This window comes from Haemorhous mexicanus, chromosome 1, assembly GCF_027477595.1.
Source record: "Haemorhous mexicanus isolate bHaeMex1 chromosome 1, bHaeMex1.pri, whole genome shotgun sequence".
Taxonomy (NCBI): Eukaryota; Metazoa; Chordata; class Aves; order Passeriformes; family Fringillidae; genus Haemorhous; species Haemorhous mexicanus.
The window spans coordinates 83,454,869-83,477,297 of record NC_082341.1 but is presented as its reverse complement, the minus strand read 5'-3'; the positions used below and the strand labels follow the sequence as shown (position 1 = coordinate 83,477,297).

The 22,429-nt window shown below is 38.0% G+C and overlaps 1 protein-coding gene across 10 annotated transcripts in view; it reads right to left on the bottom strand.

Moving 5' to 3' along the window:
- The window catches only part of SEMA5A (semaphorin 5A), a 320,230-nt gene that overhangs the window by 219,576 nt on the left and 78,225 nt on the right, over positions 1-22,429 (bottom strand). For 7 of the 10 annotated variants that reach the window (XM_059854936.1, XM_059854910.1, XM_059854986.1 and 4 more), the window contains 2 exons: positions 19,356-19,445; positions 2,045-2,243 (listed from right to left, as the gene is read on the bottom strand). In XM_059854936.1, coding sequence (XP_059710919.1) covers positions 2,045-2,177 — 133 coding nt within the window. In that variant the 5' untranslated portion in view covers positions 2,178-2,243; positions 19,356-19,445. Of the gene's footprint in view, positions 1-2,044; positions 2,244-16,801; positions 16,927-19,355; positions 19,446-19,635; positions 19,657-22,429 lie in introns of those variants that run through there. The other 3 variants (XM_059854946.1, XM_059854978.1, XM_059854970.1) reach the window with 2 other exon arrangements.

Sequence of the window (22,429 nt, the reverse complement as noted above, 5' to 3'; positions counted from 1 at the left end):
GAGGGACTCTGGTATTCAAAATCTTACTAGATCTCATACTAAAGATCTGATCATTAATGTTTTTATATAATTATGTTTCCCAAATATATTTTCAGTAAAAATAAATTGGGTTTTTTTCAGTAAACTCAAGCTCTGACGCTATCTTTTGCTATATCAAAAAATGCAGCTGGAACAATATGGCCTCTATTCCCCAAAAGCCTTAGCATAGTGACTTAGAACTGGAAGGACATCAGATTAAATATGACAGAGAACAAGAGAGGTCTAGAAGGCAAGATCAGTCTAAATTCACAAAACCCTCCTAACTATTTGCTGAATTAGATTCATAAAACAACACATTTTTAATCAACTCCTACAACATAACACTGCTAATGAGTCTCAATTATTTTCTTTTACAGTTGTATATACAAAATCAAAAAGTACATGCAGTGATCTCTTGATTTGTGAAATTAAGAAGCTAAGTACCAGAATTTTACCCATTCCACTTTAATTACTTTAATTTAGAGTATTGTATATGCATGTTCTGATTAAAAAATAGTATTTTAAACTAAATTATACCACAATACGAATGCTAAGGAAACCAGGTATTTCATCAGAATAACTCACACTATTTAGCCCATCAATCACAATACACTGGTGGTTTGCTGTTCTGAGGTACAGAGTTCATTCTCCAGTGTACTGAAGAACAGGACAGCTGGTACTATTATTATTATTAAACTATTAAAGTGCCAGAAAAAAATAGTTTCTGGAAAAAACACAGCATTATTTTTTCAAAGTCTATGAAAAGAATGGAAACAAATCTTTTTCCAATTAAAATTCAATAAATTCTAACTCATTGAAATAAAAAACTTACACATGTGCTTTCTTAGAGAAACAGGAGGAATGCAGTGTGTAATATAATACATCTTAATCCCTACATCCTCATAACTAGAAACTATTTGGAACTCCCTCTGAGTTGTGACAGTAATGGAAAATTCTCAATTCAAATAAACAAAAAAAAAAAGGCAGATAAGTTATTAATGCCTCAGGTTTTTACAGAAAACACCCTCCAAGTATTCTTTGCTTTGTTCCAACTATTCCTCAGCATTCCACCCCAATACTCAAGATGACAACCACATGTATGAAGATACTGTCCTGGTGAAAGAAGGAACTTGTGCAGCTCCAATCCAAAAAGGGCTGTATCAGGCATAAGCAGGGACAAGGAGGAATTAAGAAAGACCATATGGGCAAGCTAGGATTATGTCAGGTTAAACAAAGTTCAGTGGGAGTTACTATTTGCATGGAATGTCAAGGAAAACAGGAACAGCTTCAACTACTCCAATAGTAATGGAAGTTTGAACAGGGATGAAAGGTTGAACAGGGAAAACATCCAACTTGGGCAGATCCGACCGACTGGCAGCAGAAATGGATGATGCTGAGGGACTCAGTATCACCACTAAGGTATCAAAGAAGGCATCTGCTGTTCAGCAGAAGGTATTCAAGAACTACCATTTGGAGAGTAAATGTTTAATACCCCTTACTCCATCCGAGCCACCAACAAGTGGAATAACACAAGGGTTGATCCCGGGACCCATCCTGTTTAACGCCTTAATAAGGAATGGGAGGCAATAGAACACAGTCTGTGAAGTTTGTAGATAACACCAAATCCAGAGAACCAGTTGATAAGCTCGAGGGCGGGGCTGCCACCCAGAGACACCTGCTTGGAGTGAAGGAATGGGACAAGAGCAACTCCATGAAATTAGGTGCACACATGGAAAATTGTGCACTTGGAAAGGAATAACTTCATGCAACGGCACAGGCTGGTCTTAATCACAAAGGAAGATGAGTCACCTACCTTTAAGTGATACATTCAGCTACAAATGCTGAACAAAATTTGAAAGCCTAATTGCATCTAATTGGCACAGAATACAGCCCAGATTTTTATATAACAGCACTGAATGCACCTTTTTTCCCCACGTCATTCTACATTAAAAACAGAGGTTTCCATGAAGTGACTACACAATACTTAGCCTACTACTGGAGAAGACTTTTGGAATTTACATCTTACCTTTGTATGCAATAATTGGGTGCTCAGCTCTGTGGCAGTGGGTATCTTCTGTTGTTGTTGACTCCAGAATTCCTAACACTCCAAGGCCTGCCAAGAGCAGCGTGAGGAAGCAGCTTCCTTTCATGGTGGTCATGCTGCCCTCCACAGCAGTCACTTCTTTTAACTGTCTACTCTTCTTGCACTCATGAGGGAAAAGCACCTGGAGAATTCAAGGAAATTTATTTAAGAATGAGAGCAATCCATAGAAAATAATAGACAATTCTTGAAGTTTAAAACAAAACAACATTGCTTTCTTTTTGTTTAGCATCTGACTACTCAAAATTATGCTGTCAGCTGCTCCTCTAATTACTTCACAAACCTATCATCAGCTACCCAATTTAGGAAAATTGATCACCCAGCAGGATTAAAAAAATGATATTCATTACCCCCCTCCTTTATTTTGTAACATGAGGGGAAAAGAATGTTCTCCAACATTTTTTATTTTATCCTCTTAAATAGAGCAAACATATTTAAATCGATCTTTCCTGTTCACTTTGATCCACTGCCTTGCTTTCCTCAGAAACGAAGGAGTGCTCTGACTTCTTGCAAGTATAAGGTAGAAGAGGAATTGTTCCGTCATGTGAGTGACTACTTTGAGAGAACAGCCCTAGAGCATGTATTTTTTGCCTATCTAGAGTAGAGTTTGCATGGAACAGCACAGAAAGGGGTAGGACAAGATTCACCTCAATGCTCTGACACACACTTTTGCTTTACAGCCATGAGGGTCACTGGTTCTGACACTGGCTTAGTCCCCATCCATTTCCTGACTGATGACAAGGCTGTGAATTGCAGACTCAAATGATGAAGACCCCTTTCTAGGAAAATTTAGATACCAATGAACATTGCAATGGTTTTCATTCTGAATCAGAAAAAAGTTGAAGTTCAACTCCCTGATTTTTTGAAACATCCAATAACCAGACCCTTATATAAGTAATAGAATATGTACACTGTCAATATAATTTTAGATCCAACTGAGTTCCTTTAGTTTCCTCACTAAAAATGTGCCAAGCAGTTACAACCTAATCATACAACCCAAAAGAATCCTTCACCACTAGCAGCTTTAGTGAGTCACACAGGCTTGCGTGCTGATGACGTGCAGAAATGAGACATCACTGCCTTTCATGGAGGAAGACCAGAGATTTAAGACAGCTCCATAAAGGCAGAAATGTCACTCTGCTAATTAATGGAGACATTCAGGAAAAGAAAATCAGCAATTTTGAGTTCTAATATGCTTGATCTCACTGAATTGTAGTGTGCTGTTTAATAAGGTGGAAACTTTCTATTTGCATAAAATAAACATCCTAAATGCATAAAACAGAGGGCTGTTAATGAAAAGACACTCCACAGTAACAGCACTGTGTTCTAAAAGCTACATGCAGAAGGCAGAATGGATAGTAAACTCTGGTCCCTAGCATCACTAGCACCACCTTTCATAAGACTAACAGCTCTTCTCTCACCACCTTATTTTGCTGCCTTTGGTAGTCTTCCAGCCTAGATGTGGACACTTCTAATCCTCATTCATTTAAACTAAAATAAATAGATCAAAGGCATAATACATCTGAGCAGTAAATTTAATAGGCAATTTTAGCTTCTTTGCTATATTTTCTTAAGTTACTGCAAAAAAAGGAGAAGCTTTGAGGCAGTTAGATTCATATCCTTACCTTCCTAAGTAGTGTCTTATGATGTCATTTACCAATAAGAATCTGGCCCTACAAATTGCGTGTGGCTCACAACAGGCAGTATCTGGTCACAGAAATTCTGGATACTAATGCATGTAGTGCATAAAGCACTTGGTTCCAATTTTTTATAGTCAATTATCCGTAAGATTGATCTTTATATGTATGATGCACTATTCTTACACAAATTCAAGTAGTTTATGTGGTTGTAGTGTTCCTCTTCTTAACTTAAAGATCATACAAATACACTACTAACAGCTACTTCTAATTCATATTTCTGTACAATTGTGTTTGTGCATTTAGGAAGCAAAATGAAGACCTGATGCCTTTATAAGGTCTCAAAAAAAAGTTTTTCTTGCACACAGTACATCAGCAAGTATCCCAAGACCTAGGAATACAGTAATTCCATGTAAAACAAAACAAAACAAAACAAAAAAAAAAAAACCAAACAAAAAAAACCCACTTTATTTCTTTTCATTTTGAAAATCTCATAAATACTCATAGATGTGTGAATATAATGCAAAATAATTAAACAAGAATAAAATGAAACATTTGCACTGAAATCACAGCCTTCTTTGTCTCTATGGCTATAAATGAAGCTCATGGTCTTTATGGTTCCAAGCTTCCATATCGCAGCCAAATTTCAAAAAAAAACCAGCTCTACTCAGCAAACACAGCAAAAAGATAATCCTGTTGTTTCTCCAGAAAGAAAGAAAAGGACCACCACCCTCCACCCAAATATTAAATACACACATAGGTATGGATGGCTTGGTTTCCATTACAAGAAAGATAATTCATTTCATGGAACTAATAGTGGTATTAGTAAGGACCAAGATGTAAATGTTAACCGGTCTGATATCTTGTACCCTGCAGGTATCAAGAGGACGACTCCCACCTGTCCCCTGTGAACAAAACTCAGTAGTAGAAGCAAAGATTCCTTCACAACACCACTTTTCCTTGGCCTCTCAATCCAAGCAGCATTCACTTTCATGACAGACTACTTACATGACATAGGTGGTCTCTGACACATGCTATAGTCATGCTGTGGAAGAATTTTGGGGCCAAGGAGTTTTTTCCTTACTAGCTGAACTCTTCCTGCATGTATCTTCACTGCATGTATCTCACATGGCAAGAACTGAGACAGGAAACACTCTCTCATTTAGATTATCCAAAAACAAGAAGAAAGGAGGAAGAATAAAGAAAGGTGTAAATACACTTTTGACCATTTATCTCAGAAAAAAAGAGTAACAGCCTAAACTACTCTCTACCTCAACCTCTAGGTATTTATGTGTATTTCACTATTTTATTAATTTAAGTCTATGAATGATTTTTGATGTATTAATTTAAACACATTATTGTAGGGAACTGTGAGGAGAAGCTTACTTGCAACAACTTAGAGGAGAATCTTTAGAGGCCCTAACTCACAGAAGAACAGTAAATCAAGGCAGTAGATAGAAACCTTATCACAAGTTCTTTAAGTTTCTACCCATTTCACTACACTTGTTTATGCATGGAAGGAGAAAGGAGTCTGGAGACTGCACCTAATACACTGCTAGAGTGAAAAATAAAAAATGTATTTTTTAAAGATGCACAAACAAAACAAGGAAAACCAATCAAACAAAACTCTTCCCCCGGGAACCAAAAAACCCAATACAATCCCAACTCCCACAAAAAATACAATTAAACCTCCTCCAAAGAAACACACCTTCAACATATACCCACAGCATAAAGTGATGGACACCTTAGAAAAGGCTTCAAAACTGAATCTTTTTCCACAGAACTTGTACAGGCTAGATTGCTCCCTCCTGCACATCCTTGAGCAAGGACCACTGCACCAGCTCCATCGCTGCCCGAGACAGCAGCTGTAAGAGTGAGCCTGTGGAAGTATCCTACACAGACCTGAGACACTGCAACAAGTCAGAAGGCTTGAAGCAGACAAAGTAATCTCTCCTGAAATCACCCCCTCTCCTTACTGAAAGTGCAGCTTTCATGCCAAGAAGGGATAGCTAGCCTGAAGCAATATGACAAGACAAGACAAAGCCAAGAAAACCCTAAACATGAAAAGATTCGGCCAGTTTCCTTGATTTCTCTATAATTTCCATATGTAAATCTCTCTCAACAATGACAATAATGGTCAGTCAAAACTCTTTAAAACATATATCCAAATAGTGATAGTGACCAGCTTTTTAACCATTGCTAAATATTTGCACATTGACCTGTTATTTGCATAACTTTTTTATCAGAGACCTTTATTCAGACTTTCAACAAATTGCATTTTACAAGTTTGTAAAACAATCTGGAGGTGCAAAATGAAAAAGAAAGCAGAATAAGCAGTGCTATAAGATGCAATTTATTTCAATATATTATTTTATTCCTGTATGTAAAGGGTCTTGTACACTTACTCTATCCCTCATTCCCTTTCTTTTGATCCAGTTTGCCTAGAAGAAATATAAAGATGAATGAGGCCCATTAGGCAAAGGTATTATATTTTACAAATGTAGCCTTTGGTTTCTCAAACAACAATAATTGATGAAGAAAAAACCCAGCAATTCAAGATTTTCTGTTTCAACTGAACCAAAAAAAGGCACCTCTTGCTAAAGACAAAAAGCATGTGCAGCTAAGCCTGTAACTGCTACTGCTAGGTCCAAGCAGATTCATTTAAAGACTATTCCCTCCAGGCACTGAAGCCATATATATAAAGTCAAATAATCAGGATGTCAATATTTCTAGATCACTTAAAGTACACTGTGTTGAAAGTACAATTTACCTCTGAATTATAAACTACATCTTCCTTTGTTCAATCAAAATAAGCCACTGTATGCAAAAGCTGTCACACTAGCTGCAGCTGTTCCAAAGCAAAGATGCTTTCAAATAATTATCTTTGCTGATTCTATAAGTGACAGATTTCAACTACACTTTTAGTAAAAGATGAAGTGAGCCTATGTCTATATAAGTGTACAAACAGCAGGGTTTGGCATGTTTAAAAGGTGCCAGTTTCAGGACTGATTCTGGGTACAGGCATTCACAAGCCAGTCTGGGCTTTCTTTAAGGGTTCCTCTTGCAGATGCTGCTCATGGAATTTGTTGCAGGAGACCCATTCCTCTTTCCCTGAGCACTTTGCTCCACATCTTTGCAAAACAGACAAGACTTGGAAAAAAAACTGCTCATGTGAAGTAACTACTCCAAATGACCTTTTTGCACTAGCACAAGCCTGGGGAAAAAAGTATTTAACTAATGAAACAAACTGCACATTCTATGGGTTCATTAGAACAAAATTACAAGAACAAAGAAAAATGTTGTTCCATATTGCTACTGCACACACTTTAAAACAGTAGTGACTATTTCATCTTTGGTCATGACAATTTTATGAAAAATACTTAGTTTGTCTACTGTATTGCTAGTGGTACCTTTTTTACCATTTATTAAAAGAAGAGAACACTTTCTTGCTGCTGCAAGTGACAAGAAAATGGGGAGAACTGTTGTTTCCTCTTCACCAAAAGAAAGGCCACGCTGTTGTGTATCACTAGTAAGCATGTAGACAAATCAGGAAAGAAGGCATCATGAGTACCCCTGCAATGTAGCTCAGGTGCCTCTTTCTGTAATTCTTCTTGATTTGTTAAAGCCAAACTCCTTAAACTAATGCAAAACATTTGAGAGGAAGATAGTTAGAGAAAAGAATACATAAAAAAGACTCTGTCACCGCACCTACCAAAAAATTTAGCTAAATTCTAAGGCAATATGTCTACTTTGAATTCACCAGTAGTGACAAGTCCTGGAGCTCAAAAGAAAAAAGGGATCAGGCCAGAAGGAGGCACCAAGAGGACTCTCTCAAAAAAAAGAAACAAAAAATCCAAAAAAAAATCCCCCAAGCAGTTGTTTTTAGTGTAGCATATACTACTTCCTGTCAAATACACAAAAACCCCAAATCTATATCTCTTTATAGTATAATTACTTTGAAATTATTACATTCCTTACTCAGTATACCTTTAGAAAAACAACTTGAATATCAGTCAGATACACAGTTAGATTAGAGCAATAGCTCAAAGATCCCCTCACTAAACATGGAGATGAGACTGGAAGCTACAGATCTTCTTCAGTGAAATAATCCAGCCGTACACCATCACGTGTCATCACTGGACCCAGCCATGCAGACTGTTTACTATGCAGCAGAGTAGCATATTCTAATCTGTATTTGCATAAAGTGAGAGTCAGCTTCAACTAAAAAAATGATTACTGAGTACCTTCAACTTTTTTTTTAGTGCTGTCATTCACTTCTGCAGTGGCATGAATTTTAAGTTCTGCAGGAGGCAGACAGCCATCAGCTGTCATTGACTAGCACAGTCAAAAATCAGTCCTTGAATTCATAGTGACATTCTGCCAAAAGACAGCTAATATCTGTAGCTAGGGGTGACAAGTCATAAAACAAGAATCTGCCATCAAAGCTACTTCCCCAGCACTTCTCACAGAGCTGATATTTGTGAGTTCAGCAAAGGAAGCTCTGCTTCAAGAACACTAGCCTGAGCAAAGCCAGGAGTTTGTAACAACACCTTGGAACTCAATTATCACATTGTGGGCTTCTCTGCCTCATCAGTGGGGTGTAGAGCCAGTGGACTTCAGCTCCCTGAGCAAGCACAGGTCAACCCAGCAGGGCCATGCAGGCGAGAACCACAGGCAACTTAGGGGTAGGAAGTCAAATCAGCATAGACTAAGCACAAGTTCCAACAAAATCTCAGCACTTCTTTTGAAATCCCTTTTTTTTTCTTAGCTATCCATTAAGTCCTCAGCCTTTTTTATATCCTCCCAAGACACAGATTCCTAAAGTTTTCTTCCACTCATATCTAGTACCCTGTTCCAGTCATTGAGAGAGCCTTTCCCCATGCCATGCTTGGAACACCCAATGAACTCGGATCCTTAGACTGGCCATCAGAAACGAGGCAATAAAAGGAAGGATTCTCCAGCTCAGACAAACTACAAAGCCAGCAAAATCTTCTTTTACAAAATAATGTGAAAAACGAAACGGTAACGATTTTTGCAAATAAAAGTCTGAAAAGTGAATGAAGAAACAGAACAGGTTTAACAAGGGAAAGACATGAAGTGAAAGAAAATGATCCAGGAAAAGCCAAAAGTGTCAGCTAGAGCAGGAAAGGAAATGGAGAAGGAAAAACCGTAGCAAATAAGGGATCAATGCATATAGCCTTGCATTTAGTCTTCTCTTTTCTCTCTACACAACACTTGCCTGCTCCTTTTCCAGTTGGTACTATTATTGGCAAACCAAACACATTTTCTTAGGGCCTAACAGATTGTCAACACCATCAACGACACAGAACACAAGCTGTTCTGCAGAAATACAGTTTCAAGTGCTGAGAGTAATAGGAGTTCAGAACAGAGTTTGTACAACAGGGTCCTGTTCATTTCAAAAAAATTACAGAGCTTCAAAATGGGGTCAGGAAGACCTTCAGAAAATGGACCCACTGCTAGCTATAAAATATGCAGAAACTCCTATTTTGCAGTGTGAAATTCAGGAACTTCCTGAGCCCGAAACTGAAACAATGTTCTGGAAAAATCCCACTAGCTGCTTGCTATGGTTTTACTCTCTTTCCTGAGCCATGTGCTGTCTGCTCCTGACTAAGACCAGATGCTGGGCTGGATGCCCCTCTGACCAAGCACAGACATGTTTCCATTTTCTGCTAAGGTCTGAGTCTCATACTGCAAGCTTTTCAGTCACAGAGAAAGTGAATTTTGAAATTTCACCAAAGAGATTTAAGAATCTATGTGGGACCAGGGTCACAACTACAAGTAAAGCTGTGACTTAACTTTCATTAACAATGTGCTGAAACTTCATTAAAAATAAAATACTCTTAAATTACAAAAGCTTGTATTCTGAAAGCTGTCCAAAAAACCCTAAAAAAAACCACTAAAAAACCCGTTTAGAAACATGGCTTGATTGAACTAAAAGCACAAGTTCAGGACTGGGAGAAGGTCAAATCTGGAAGATGTACAAAAGTAGATTCAAGCAAAGGCAAAGTTAATTGAAGCAGGTAAAAAAGAGGTAATAAGAAAGTAATGCAAGCTTAGCTGTTGCATTCTATATAAATTGGGAAAAGGCAACACAGAGATTGGAGTCACATGTGTTGAATAATTAAAAAAGAAGATCATCACATCACAGATTATTGCTGTAGCCATCTGGACATACTTTTTTATATTTGTAAACTGTACTAAAAAACGTGCCAAAATTTGTACATGGATGTAAAGAGAAACCAGAAGGAAGACAGTGATATAGCAATTTCAAATAGCTGGGTTTTTTAAAAAAAATTAAATTCAACTTAAAACAGTTCTCTGTCATTTAGTGTATCACTGTATAAAAGCACTTGACAGTACCTGGTATTTAGCTTTCATAGAAACTTAATATAATAAATGTGAATCAGAAACCTAAAGGACAAAATTTTACTGTTAAAACAAAACTATTAGTGGGAATTCTGCACATTAATACTAGGCAAACATCCAAAATAAAGATTATATTAAAGCAGTTACTACCTTAAAGAACTGCTGGATGAGCTCCAAAGTGTCATGAAATGACTATTGTGACAGCCCGCTTCAGTTAGATAATAAAGGCAATTCATCTTATGCAGTGGGCTCAGTCCTGAAGTTCTTTGGTAGAATTTTAATGGGCACTGGGTATTAAGCAAACTCTTCTCAGCAAATGTAGGGTGGTCACAGCTAAGACAACCAAAATACAGCGGAGAAGAGCACAACTTTTATGGCAAATCCCCTCAGCCCCATGGCCCCATCTGCAAATGCACTTCAGACTCCCAACTCCTCTCAACTCCCATCTAATTGCCAGCTTTTGATTTGTTTCTTTCCATCAATAACCAACATATTCTGATTTCATAGCAATAGTTTAAGTGACAGCAAGGCTTAGCAGACTGATATGAGGGACAAGGAGAGGTAAGGCAGCTCAGAGCTCCCATCCCACATCTCTGCTACAGAACACTTCTGTTCCCCACTTATTCATTTATGTGCAGCTTTTCTATCAAGGTAAGCATTCAAAACAAGCAGGCATCTCACCAAGCTTCTGGATTCTTTCCCCAGTTCTTGGATAAGCAACAGAGTATCCAATGGGATAGGTGGCCTGAACCATCCAAGGGTTCAGTCTGCACTGATTATGCAAATTAGTGCAGATAATATACAATCAGTATCAGACAATGACAGAATGGTTTTGGTTAAAAGTGACCTAAAAGATCATCTTGCTCCAACCCTGGTCATGGTACCCCATAGGCAAAGACACCTCCCACCAGAGCAGATTGCATAAGGGGCAAGGAGGCTGCTACTTCATTTTGTTGCCCTTTAACACTATCATGCAAAGATGATGATTTATATAATTTCTACACCAACAAGATTTTTACCACACACTTACAAAGATTTAACACACACATGAAAGCACTGTTTAATGTTTCCTCTAATCCCACGATTAACTCCCATGACTATAAGCAAAGGGCATTCCATGAATCCAAATTACACTCTTCCATATCATATCTTACATACAGATCTCTGATTCAGTTAGAACTGCAAAAGAAAAATCAGACAGCTCCCCTCTGCATCAGTTCTGTCTTCTGAAGATGTTAATCAGAAACACAGGGAACCCTGACAAAGCTATCAGAATCCTGTAATGAGAAGCTAGGAGGAAAAAAAAAAATGTTTCTATTAGATATTTCTAAAAGTTCAGACACACTTTTAGTTACTCAATAAATCCTGAAGTAAGATACAGGTATTTTAAAGTTTCGGTGAAATACCGAGTTAATAAATCTTTTCCTGAAATAAAGCACATAAAATTAAAAACAATGGAAGGCACAAAGATTTTCAAAGACCATTCTACAGCTAAAATATCCAAACCATCAGTTTGCAAATACAAAAGGTCAAATTCTTTATTACTACAATGCTTATACTCAAGACCTCATGTAGTCACATACAGAGGTTTTACACATATGAGGAACACCCCTGCACTTGTTAAAAAACTTGCTTATTTTTTACTAGATCCTAAAATATATCACAACACCAAAAAAAAAAAAAAAAGAATACAAAAGAAAAGGGAGAGAAAGAAAAAGTTCTTCTAAAGAGAATAAATCATAACTTTCTTTTCTTCCTCCAACACAACGGTTGAAAATTTAAGTTCTATTTTTAAGAGTAAAAGTAGTAAAACTTAACACAACAGAAATCATATACTATCTGGTGTAATGCTCTCAATGTGAAACAACAAATAAGGAAATGTCAAATAGCCTAAAGTTAAATGAGGAATGAATGGCTCTTGACTTACTTGTTTCAATAAAGGAAAGCCTCTTGAGGGTTTTCTTCAGAGCACTGTCCTGCTCTGTGCATTTGTGTCTCAAAAATAATAAAATGAATAGACTCTATTTTTTCCCAGCTTGAAAAATCCTATTATTTTCTTTAGATTACTTTGATTTGCATGGTTTATCTAATTCTTAATGATGATGCTCTTTTTAATGATTTCCATTTACAAGCTTTCAGGAAAAAAATCTATTCCATAAAAAACCCCAAAAAACTAACAATGTTGTGAAAATTCAATTTCTTTAGTGACATCTATCCCAATGGTTTCTCAGTGGCTGACAGCTTTCATCAGTCAAAGACTAAATTACATGAAGTGTCACTGATGTCTCCATCATATACAAAATCACTTTGGTAGCTTTGTAGCCATCATTTTTCATTTATCACTTTGGAATCTTATGAGCATACAGTATGTATGCACAGATTGCATACACTAAAACATAGCTCTGACTGCTCCTTTTGGGGAATCTACACTTCAGAGACCAAATGTGTCAAGGTCATCTTCAGCCCTTAAATAGAAACACACAGGATGATTGCATCTTTGCTTAGATTTTACTAACAGTAAAGGCACAGATTCAGCTTTCTTGGGCTGGTTAGTTCGTATTCAATTTTTCTAGAACCCCCACAGCTGCTTCAAGGCAAATTTCTGGACCATCCCTTCATTTTATGCCAAGGCTGGATGATGTGCAGTCTCCAAGATCCTTAGTGCTGCCCAAGACTACCAAAAATACATATTATGTATACACACCCCCAAAATGTATACAGAGGGGCCTGTACCCATTTTTGTGCTCCCCTACCCACCTCATCCATTTTTGTGCTCCCTATCCACCCTCATCCTCCTAGACTCTGTAGACCTCAGTTCCTCTCCTTTTTAAGGTAACCAAAACATGTCTCAGCAGAAGAGGGTATTCATGTAAACACCAATAAAATGCTAAAACACTACCTTTCCTTTCCTGCATTTGCTTTTATTTTTGTTCTTCACCTGACAGTGGTACTGAAAATGCTCTCACAATATTAAAATCTCACCGTCTCCATCTCTTCTACTGTAAGCCTTTTGCAGTTATTGTCTTTCTCCTTTATTTACTAAATCTCTGCATTGATGTCAATTGCATATTGCTACAGAGACATGTTGTTAAATTTACTTCCAGGACAACAGTCCAAGATCAAAGCCTTAGAAGGAATACCAAAACAAAAAAACCCTAACCAAACAAATGAAAAAGAATCGTTGGAAATGGTGTCTACTAATGACACAAGGCAAAACACAAGTGCAATAAAATAATTTACAAGTAAAACCTTCCCTTTGGCTGTGGGTGTGGTGTTGAAAAGTCAGAGCAGAAAAGTGTCATTTTATGCAGCAGTGGTGCAAATAGCTACAAGTATCATAGGTAAGAGAAGGGTCTACGGAATCTGTTCTTGGAAGGAAAATGCTGAGGATGAAATGCCTTTCCACTGAGTCCTTTACACAATAATAAAATGCAGGGTTTGATCTAGAGAGGTTCAAAAAGAAAAGGGACTAGACACACAAAAAACCCCACCACACCAAACAAGGCAACTTGCATATATTGTATACATCTGGCCAAGTAAAAACTGGCAATGTCTGGCAGTGTTAGGGAATGTGTCACTTGACAAGACAGACATTTAAATGAGAATGACACTCAGCTTACCAAAGAGTAACACCAAACTTCCTAGCATGATGCAGTTGCTATGCTCTACCCCTGCATGCATCCCCCCAGAGAGAGGATGGCACTCTCTTTGAGGTGCACACTTTGGATACAGGAACAAATTCCACCCAACCTTTCATCCACGGCCAACTCTTTCTCCTTTCACCATGATGCTGATGAGACAGTTGCAGAGCAATCTAGCAGAAATCCTAAATTGCTAATGTCACCATGATGCATTCTGTTTCTTTCACTACAGCCCTACCAATTTCTACAACTAATAATACAGCCATACACAAACACCACTTTTACAGAAGAAATTCGGGGCAGAGTTCATAGCTCTGCTTTTTTAAAAGACACGAACCTGTATTTATACTGTAATAAACACATCATGTAGAAAGATGTTGAAAACAGAAATTGAAACACTTTGCTTTTACTGTGAAAAATCTTTGCAAACCTTCAGTTCTCTGTAAACAACAAATAACTGAAACAGAGGTCATCTCATCAGGTTAACCGTGAGCCGTGCTGCCAAGATAGAGAGTCTGCTCCAGCTAGGCTGTGCTAGCTAGTACATGGATTAACAGGGATTTCAATTTCCAGGGCTGTCAATCTTGCATGTTTTCCAGCACTGGATTTCACCACATTTTATAAAGATACAATCTGAATCCGAGTGAAAAATAATTCAAACTGCTTCAGCAGTGTTGCCAAAAGGGCTTCCAGAGCAAACAGATTATACATATTTTAATGCACACACTGCAAGTATAAAAATCTGTCATGTGAAAAAAAAAAATTTCCACCAAACCTGGATCAACAGAGCTCAAAAGGTCTCAAAACAGTGCCCTTTTCTACAAATTCTTATGACATTTTCAATCATCACAACAAAAGAAAGCAACCCATGAGACTTTAGACAAATGAGAGGTATCTGGAATAACTAAAGGTAGCATCTCTATTGCAAGGAGTGTGACCTGAAGGAGGGCAGTTGTGCCAGTGGGGGGGAAGCTGAACCTTACCCCTAACTAGAATTTTAAGCGTAAGAAAAAAACAGAGAGATTAAAGTTATAAATCAAAGACCATTTAGTTTCACACCAGGTGTTAAAACCCTGCTTCTAGATGCCATTAGTCTCAGAGATTTAACTGGCTTTAATGGGAAGAGACTCATCCTCTGCAGCAAGAAACAAAGAGTTTTCCATTAGGCACAATGACCTCATCCATCCCTCCCTGATCCTTCTTCACCTCGTATGCAGATTCAAGCACAGCCCAATTCATCACTTCAGTACCAAGCTGTTTGCAGCTCAGTGATCTGCAGTTATGTTGCACACCAGGCACAAAGTTTCTGAAAGAGAGTGAAGCTCCTCCGACTCTGAAACTGCTATTGCTGCTTTGAAGCAATGCAGGTTTCTTGTAACAAAGAACAACTACTACTAATGAGCTTTTCATTGTTATGCTCCATTTGTTAAAATTCCACAAGTCCTGCACAAAGGGAAATCCTCATCACTGCATGCACAGTGCCAAAAGTAAGACACCAGAAGAGCCAGAAGCCCAAGAAGAACTTTTCTTCATAAATGGATAAGGTCAAAGAATTAGGTGGGTGGAGAAATGGCTGACCTAAGCATTACTTTAAATTGGTAATGACTTATGTTATATAATTATTCTTCTTTACCTTTTAACTGCTCTTATTCTGCAATTCTCATCCATCCTTATCTAAATCCACACCTTTGTATCACCTCTTCCTGCTAGAAAAATACCCTTTCCTCAGGACTGTATATTACTATTTGAAAATTTTGTATCATTTCTGTCCTTGCAAATCTTGGCCATCTTACTTAGAAATTCTCAGTCTTCATTTCATCTTCTTTATATTCATTTTTGCTACTGTTTAAACAAAACTCATTTTTGCCAAGAGCCACTAACCTCTCTGACCTAATGAAAAAAAAAGTATTTTCCCCTTCAGAATTTTTTTGATTTCAAGTCCCCTTGGAAAACTTCCCAGAGGAAGTACATATACTGGTACAGGAAGTTGGAATACTCTTTAAAACTTGCATGGATCCATCTATCTCACATGTGTAAATCACTGATGGAAAAACCAAGCATACTGCTGCTTTCATTCCCAGTACCCACTCCTCTCTAAGCTCCTAAAATTCTGTTAACTCTTCAGAACCTTATCCAGTAGCTCCCCGACTTTCTTTACATCTTTTCATTCAATTCCTTAAGATCAATTTACCTACCTTCCCCTAATTTTCTCCCATGACCATCTTCCTTCCAGTACTCTTATCTGTTCTAGCCATTTAAACTGCTACCATTATGAAATGCTGTCACTTTCCCCTTTGATCACGATAATATAACTCCAACACTTTGCTTCTCAAGCTAACTCTCAAGCACAAAAGTACCTCCAAATTTATCAGTGTTTTCTCATTCTCTTTGTACTTCCTTTAGGCTTTGCCATTTCATCTTGCTTATCTCTTCCCTTGAAGTTTACTGTCTCTACCCCAAAATGGGTGTCACTAGAACTCACAGATTGAGAAAAGGTGTTCTGGTAACTCCTCACACCCTGACAGGCACTACAGACTGTACAGAGAACAGGGTAAACAGAAAACGGAGATTTTTGGACTAAGAATTGAACTCTCAAAGAAACAGCTTGAACATATTAAAACAAATTTAATTGTCATTTATCAAGTGCCAAAACAAGATTAAAAGCATTTATCTTAAAATGAGGGAAAAGACTCAAGCTCTGTGGGAGACCTCAAATTACATAACAGCATAGCATTTTTTAAAATAGTGTTAGTAACAGATTTCTCTTCTGGGACTGCACCCAGCAACCTTACTGTTTATAAAATAGCTTGAAGAACCACCACAGTGGGTCAGGCTGGCTGTTTAGCCCAACTGAAATGACAAAACCAACTCAGACAAAACATCCAGCCTGACCCACTGCTCTGTCTTCAGAAGCAGCTAAGAGCAGATGTTTCGAGTAGCCACATACAAAAATTCTCTTCCACTCTCCCCAAAACACTTCATACTTTCCATAATTTGCAGCTGAGTAACTTTCTTACCTAGGGATAGTACTTTTGTTTATCAACTCTTTTTTTATTTTCTTCCACCTCCTTTTCCATCTTTGTTCAGAAGCTCTTTATACCCATGCAGCACACACAGCATGTTGTGGCAAGGAATTTCAGAACTTACAGACCATGGAAAAAAAGAAAAAAATCCCAAATCAAAACACTTCTTTTCCTAGCTTTAAAACTGTTCCCTGCCTGTTTCACCTCATGTCTCTTCTAACACAAAATTAGGGGGCACTGAGTATTCATTTCCCATCCACACACCTCACAGCTCCCATAATTTTATAAACACCTAGCATGAGCACCTGGCCATTCTCTCTTTTCCAGTCTGGAAACTCTCATCTAATTAGTTGTTCTTCTATGGATGCTGCTCCATGGATGTCTTCTGCATTCTGCTGCACTTCTTCATTTTTGTTGCCTTTCTCTGAAACTTTTCCTGTTCTACTCTACATGTTCTGAGATGAGGAGACCAGGACAGCACACCATCTTTAAGACACAAACACTTCCAAGATTTAGAAAGTGGTCTAATATTTCAGTTTATCTCCTTTCACAGCAATTCCTGATACAAATTTGCTTCCTGATTGCTACTAAAATACAGAGCTGATTTTTTCAATAATTTGCTGTTTGCAGTCCCAAGACCTCAAGCTAACTAAAAATACTTTGACATTACTGATCCTGAATTTCTTCCACCATTTTAATGGCCATTTGGTTTTTACTCACTTCTTTTGTGTTTGTTTCAGTCTGCCCCCTTTTTGTTTACCTCTTTTGTCCTATAAAACTTAGTTTCAGAAATAAACCTTGTCACCACACTTTTGTCCCAAGTCACTTGTAAATATGAAAATACCCCGGGCACTCACAGAGCTATCTATGGGAATCCACTGGTGATTTCCAACACACTTCTCCCCTGAAGTTTTTACCTTTACTATTTCAACAATTATTAAAACAGTTAATAAGTCAACTCCTTAACATGTGCCTGTTTAGTTCCTTCAAAAAAATTTTAAGAGAACTTTCAATATGAAATAAATTTTCATATTTTAAGTAAATTATGAAAGTAAATGCTGTCTTTCACCTGCATGCCAGTCGTCTCCTTCAAAGACCACAGGCCATTTCTGTGATTTGACTTCAAATCACAAAAATACCAGCTACAGAAGATCTCTGGGAGTCCTCCAGTCAGACATTCTGGCTAGCCATTAAAAGCCACAGAAGATCAGGTCAGTCATAGCACTGCACAACCAAGACTTGAATGCTCCACTGGGAGAGGTGCCACCCCCACCACAAACCCATGTTTTATTCAGTGCTGCACTACACTCCTACAGAAAAAGGTTTACCTACAATGTCCAAACAGAATATTTCAATTTGCAATCTGGGTACATTAACCTCCTGCTATTGGTTTGCCACAACTAGGAACACTGGCTCCATCAGCTTTGTAAACATCCTTCAAGTAGTTGAAGGCTAATATTAACCAGTTCACCTGGTCTTAAACATCCTCTTAATCAGGCTTTTATTCAAAGAAATCAATCCTTTCTCAGTATCTCCACTGTAATACTCAATGTTCTTTCTGAAACAGAGATACTAATCTAATTTTTTAATTAATCCACTCAGTTTAAACAGGTGACCCACTGGTTTTTAGACTCCCTGAGTCCACATGAATGCTTTCTGAAATGTGGTATGAAATTAGACATCTTCAAGCATTCAGCTGGTGAGACACTTAAAAGCAATGGGCTGCATGCCACAGTAAGTAGCTGGTCTTAAAACAACAGGGTAAACTACATCTGGACCTGCTAAAATGAGAACATTAAATTAGCTCCAGAAAGACAGCCTCCTAAATCTAAGAAGGTTCCTCCTAAATCTAAGAAGGTTTCTCCTAACCTAAGAAGTTTTCCAAAACAGGAACCACCCCACACTTTTCAGTGGTGAACACATACACACAAGAATTACTCAGTTTTCTGCCATGGCTTTATCTTGGATTGTTCCTGTCATACATTCATTACACACAGGCCACACAGAGTCTCCAGCTGGCCTCCTGCTCTTGGTGTGGTTGAAAAAAGCATTCATTAACTTTCTGTTTAGCCTGATAGGGGAATGTTTTGTTTTTATTTTCTTCTCTGAACATAGACACAGCTTTTTTTAAGATGTCCGTTTGCTTTTAATAGTCTCCTCTACCTGGTCATTTAGCTATACAGGCTTCCTTTTCCTAAGACATTTTTAGACTGATGGTAAGTGTTTGTGTGGAGCCTCCAAAACAGCATCTTGAAATAGTGACCTTCAAACACACTACTCTTTCAGTGTCACTGTAAACAAACATCCCCATTTTTACATAGTTTCCCTTTTTGAGGTTGAGCGTAATTCAAGAGGTAAGAAGAAGGAGAATTGCAGGTTCTTTTTCTTTCATTCCTCTCATTTCCATTTGTTGGATTTCCTTAGCTTAGGGAAAAGAGAAAGGCAGAACTGTTATGGTTATAAAGTCACATCACAAGTCTTTTTCCAGACATCATCTCTCCATGACATTATCATCTACTGACCTAACAAAATACAGTCTCTTACCCACCTTTTAGTCACCATCCCTCTGTAATCATGTACTGCCCCTGTTCAGCCTTTGTGCAGAGTCAGTGGGGTCCTGGGTCTTCCTTGGAGGCTCCTAGATGTTAAGGAAACACAGAAGAGAGATAATAGGTATTGAGGAGGCAATGCTCATCAGCAACTCTCAGACATTTACTGTAGACATAAAATATGTCTCTCAAGTCAATAAATTAGAAATATAAGGCACCTTAACTACACAGTGTGAACAAGAACCAAATGGAAAGAAAAAAAATCATTTTTTAAAATACCTGGCAGCTTGGGATGAGAATCAGAAGAGGAATACTTGCCACAGAATTCTCAAAATACATGAAACATGAATTTTAGAAAAATCCTTACTATAAAACTTTGCCTTCGTGCCTTAATACCACTAAAATTAAACATGCCTAATACACGGACTTAAATTTGTCCCTGAGTAAAATCCATAACAAAATTCAGGTGGGTATAACTTCAGTATTATTCCACCTTTCCATAAAAGATAAAGTTCAAAAGAAAAACATAGTTACTCTCTAACATCTCAAAACAATACAAAAGGCATTTTCGAGAGAGTGATGCATCATTAAGGACATTTCAAGACATTAACCCATCTTGTAGGAATGACAAATACAAGATAAATATTCAAAAAATTATCTTGCTTTTTTATTTATTGAACCAAAGAAAGTACTGGTAATCAATCAAGTGCTATCTCTACTTGAAACAGCAAGACAGGAATCACATAGAAGTTTCCTGCTCTCAGCACTGCAAGAAAAAGGCACTCCACAAGAAAAAACAGTAGTACTCTGTCCAATTAAAGCATTCGTTTCCTAGGTTGAGAACGTCAACAGAACAGAACAAATACACCAGCAATCAACAGCTCACCCTTGAACCTAAACAGAGACGTGAGGCAAAAAAGGAGTCATTGTTCCACTCTGTTTACTCACTTACGTGAAATGACTGTACTAGATGACTGGAAGTGTTTGTGATTTCTTCCCAATGCTTTCCTGACCTATGAAAGTCTCAGGAAGTCTGCCAAATGCATAACCGTAGAAATGTTTGGAAACATCATATGAACAAGAAGAACTCTCCATACTGGTCAACAAAGATTCAGATTTATGTTTACCACATCAAAATTTCTCAAGAATCCCATTCTCCCTATCATCAAGTACTTCAGATTACAATTTAATATTTTATCCTAAATTAAGAATCTATATCATATTGTTTATATCATATGTGCACATATACACACCCCTCTGTGAAATTCAGTGATGTCAAACTCTGCTGTAGAAGTTGCCAAAAGCAGATTTAGATGGTGTTCTCCAAGGCACCAAGGGACCAAGCAAAGCTGAAGTATAGAAAGTCACTTTCAATTTCATAGTCCAAGGTGGTAGGAGAAGCTTATATTTTCAACAAGACGTTGCATCACCTTTTCTTTACCTCCCACTCTTCAGAAAGGCAAGGACAAATTTAAAACTTGGAAGAGGACCAAATTCTGCTTTTTATACTACTGTGTACCAGAGAATACTCAAACACCTCAGCACTCAAACTACCCGTCACCAGCGCGTGTTGATGACAAACTACTCCGAGACATTCCGTCTGTCAAGTAATTAATTATAACTGTTACTGTGCAGTAAGCTCTACAGACAACTACAAGCAGCCCATCTCCAAGATGCAGTGTGCTAGTGATTTATGTATGCACTCACTACACCAGAATGAGCAGCTGAATTATTAGACTTTGAAACGTTACAAAGAAGGCTGTATACCTCAATTTTTCTAAACAAGCCTAACACTGCTAGTGCTTCCTATAAGCACCTGAACCTGCTCACTTCATGATTCTTATTCCTACATAAACGTATCAGATTTTATTAGATCAAAATAAAAGTTTGAACAAGGTTACTTTTATTCTAATCTTAATTACCTGAACAAAACTGGAGAGCAGGGTATGAATCCATCTCATTGATTTAGGGAAAACATGCACACACACAAAAACTAATACGTAAAAGTTAGATTTCTACAGATTCATGTCTTGCTTCCCTTACACTTCTTCATACGGGAACTCTGCAGCTCCTTTGACTGTGGAAGCATTCTCATCAAGCACAATATAGTACATGCTGTGGGTAGGATAACACCAGAAACCACCATGAGTATTCACTTATTTAAGCTAAAATTAGGCTAACGCAGACTACACAGCCCACACCAAACCAGTCTTACAGAAACTGTAAATAAAGCCACCAAAATTAGAAGTCTAACTGCAAAAAAAAACCCATCAATTATTTTACTGGAAGGTATGCAGTCACGTTTTAGTTTACTTTTGCTTTGGTTTAGCATCAGTTGCTAAAGTAAAAAGGCTAGAGTGGCTTTCCCTCATGCCTCTGTCTCCCACTCTTTCCTTTCAAACTGACTTCTGGAATGGATGATCAATTTCAGTCTAACACAAAAACCTCTATGAAAATGGTCAGGAAAAGCAACAGAAAAACTCACCTTTCAAAAAGCTGTCGCACCTACTCTCAATGACAGGTACACAAGAGTGGAATTCAGGTATGGTACATTTTATTTCCCAGAAGCCCACTAATTTAAAAGAATGGGGCAGAGACGGGACTTCTGCAAACGGATAAATATAGACATAGGTGTACACTAGTGGAAGGTTTCAAGACATCATCACAAGATTTAAAGCAAAGCACGGGGGAGTGCTGGCTCCAGCTGCTGATAGGATACGGTACAAAAGTCAGTGTTATAAGCAAGCAGTGTGATTGAATGTGGCGGGGGCACCGCGGAGAGCACACACACAGTTACTGCCTTTGCTGCTCACCTCTGTCTGCTACACCTGGAAAGATATTTGGCTCCACAAGGAACTGAGCAAAGAAACAATCATGTCTAGACACTGTGGCTCATCTGCATGCCGAGGCTTCCCACTTGTGCTGCAGCTGCACGGCACTGCTCAGGCAGGGTGCCACAGCAGAACCTCACCTCACCCAGACACCTGGGAGTTTGCCCAAGCACTCAGGATCTTCACACAACACCTAATGACAACCCCTGCTCACCTCACAAGACAAAAAAGGACCCTGAGTG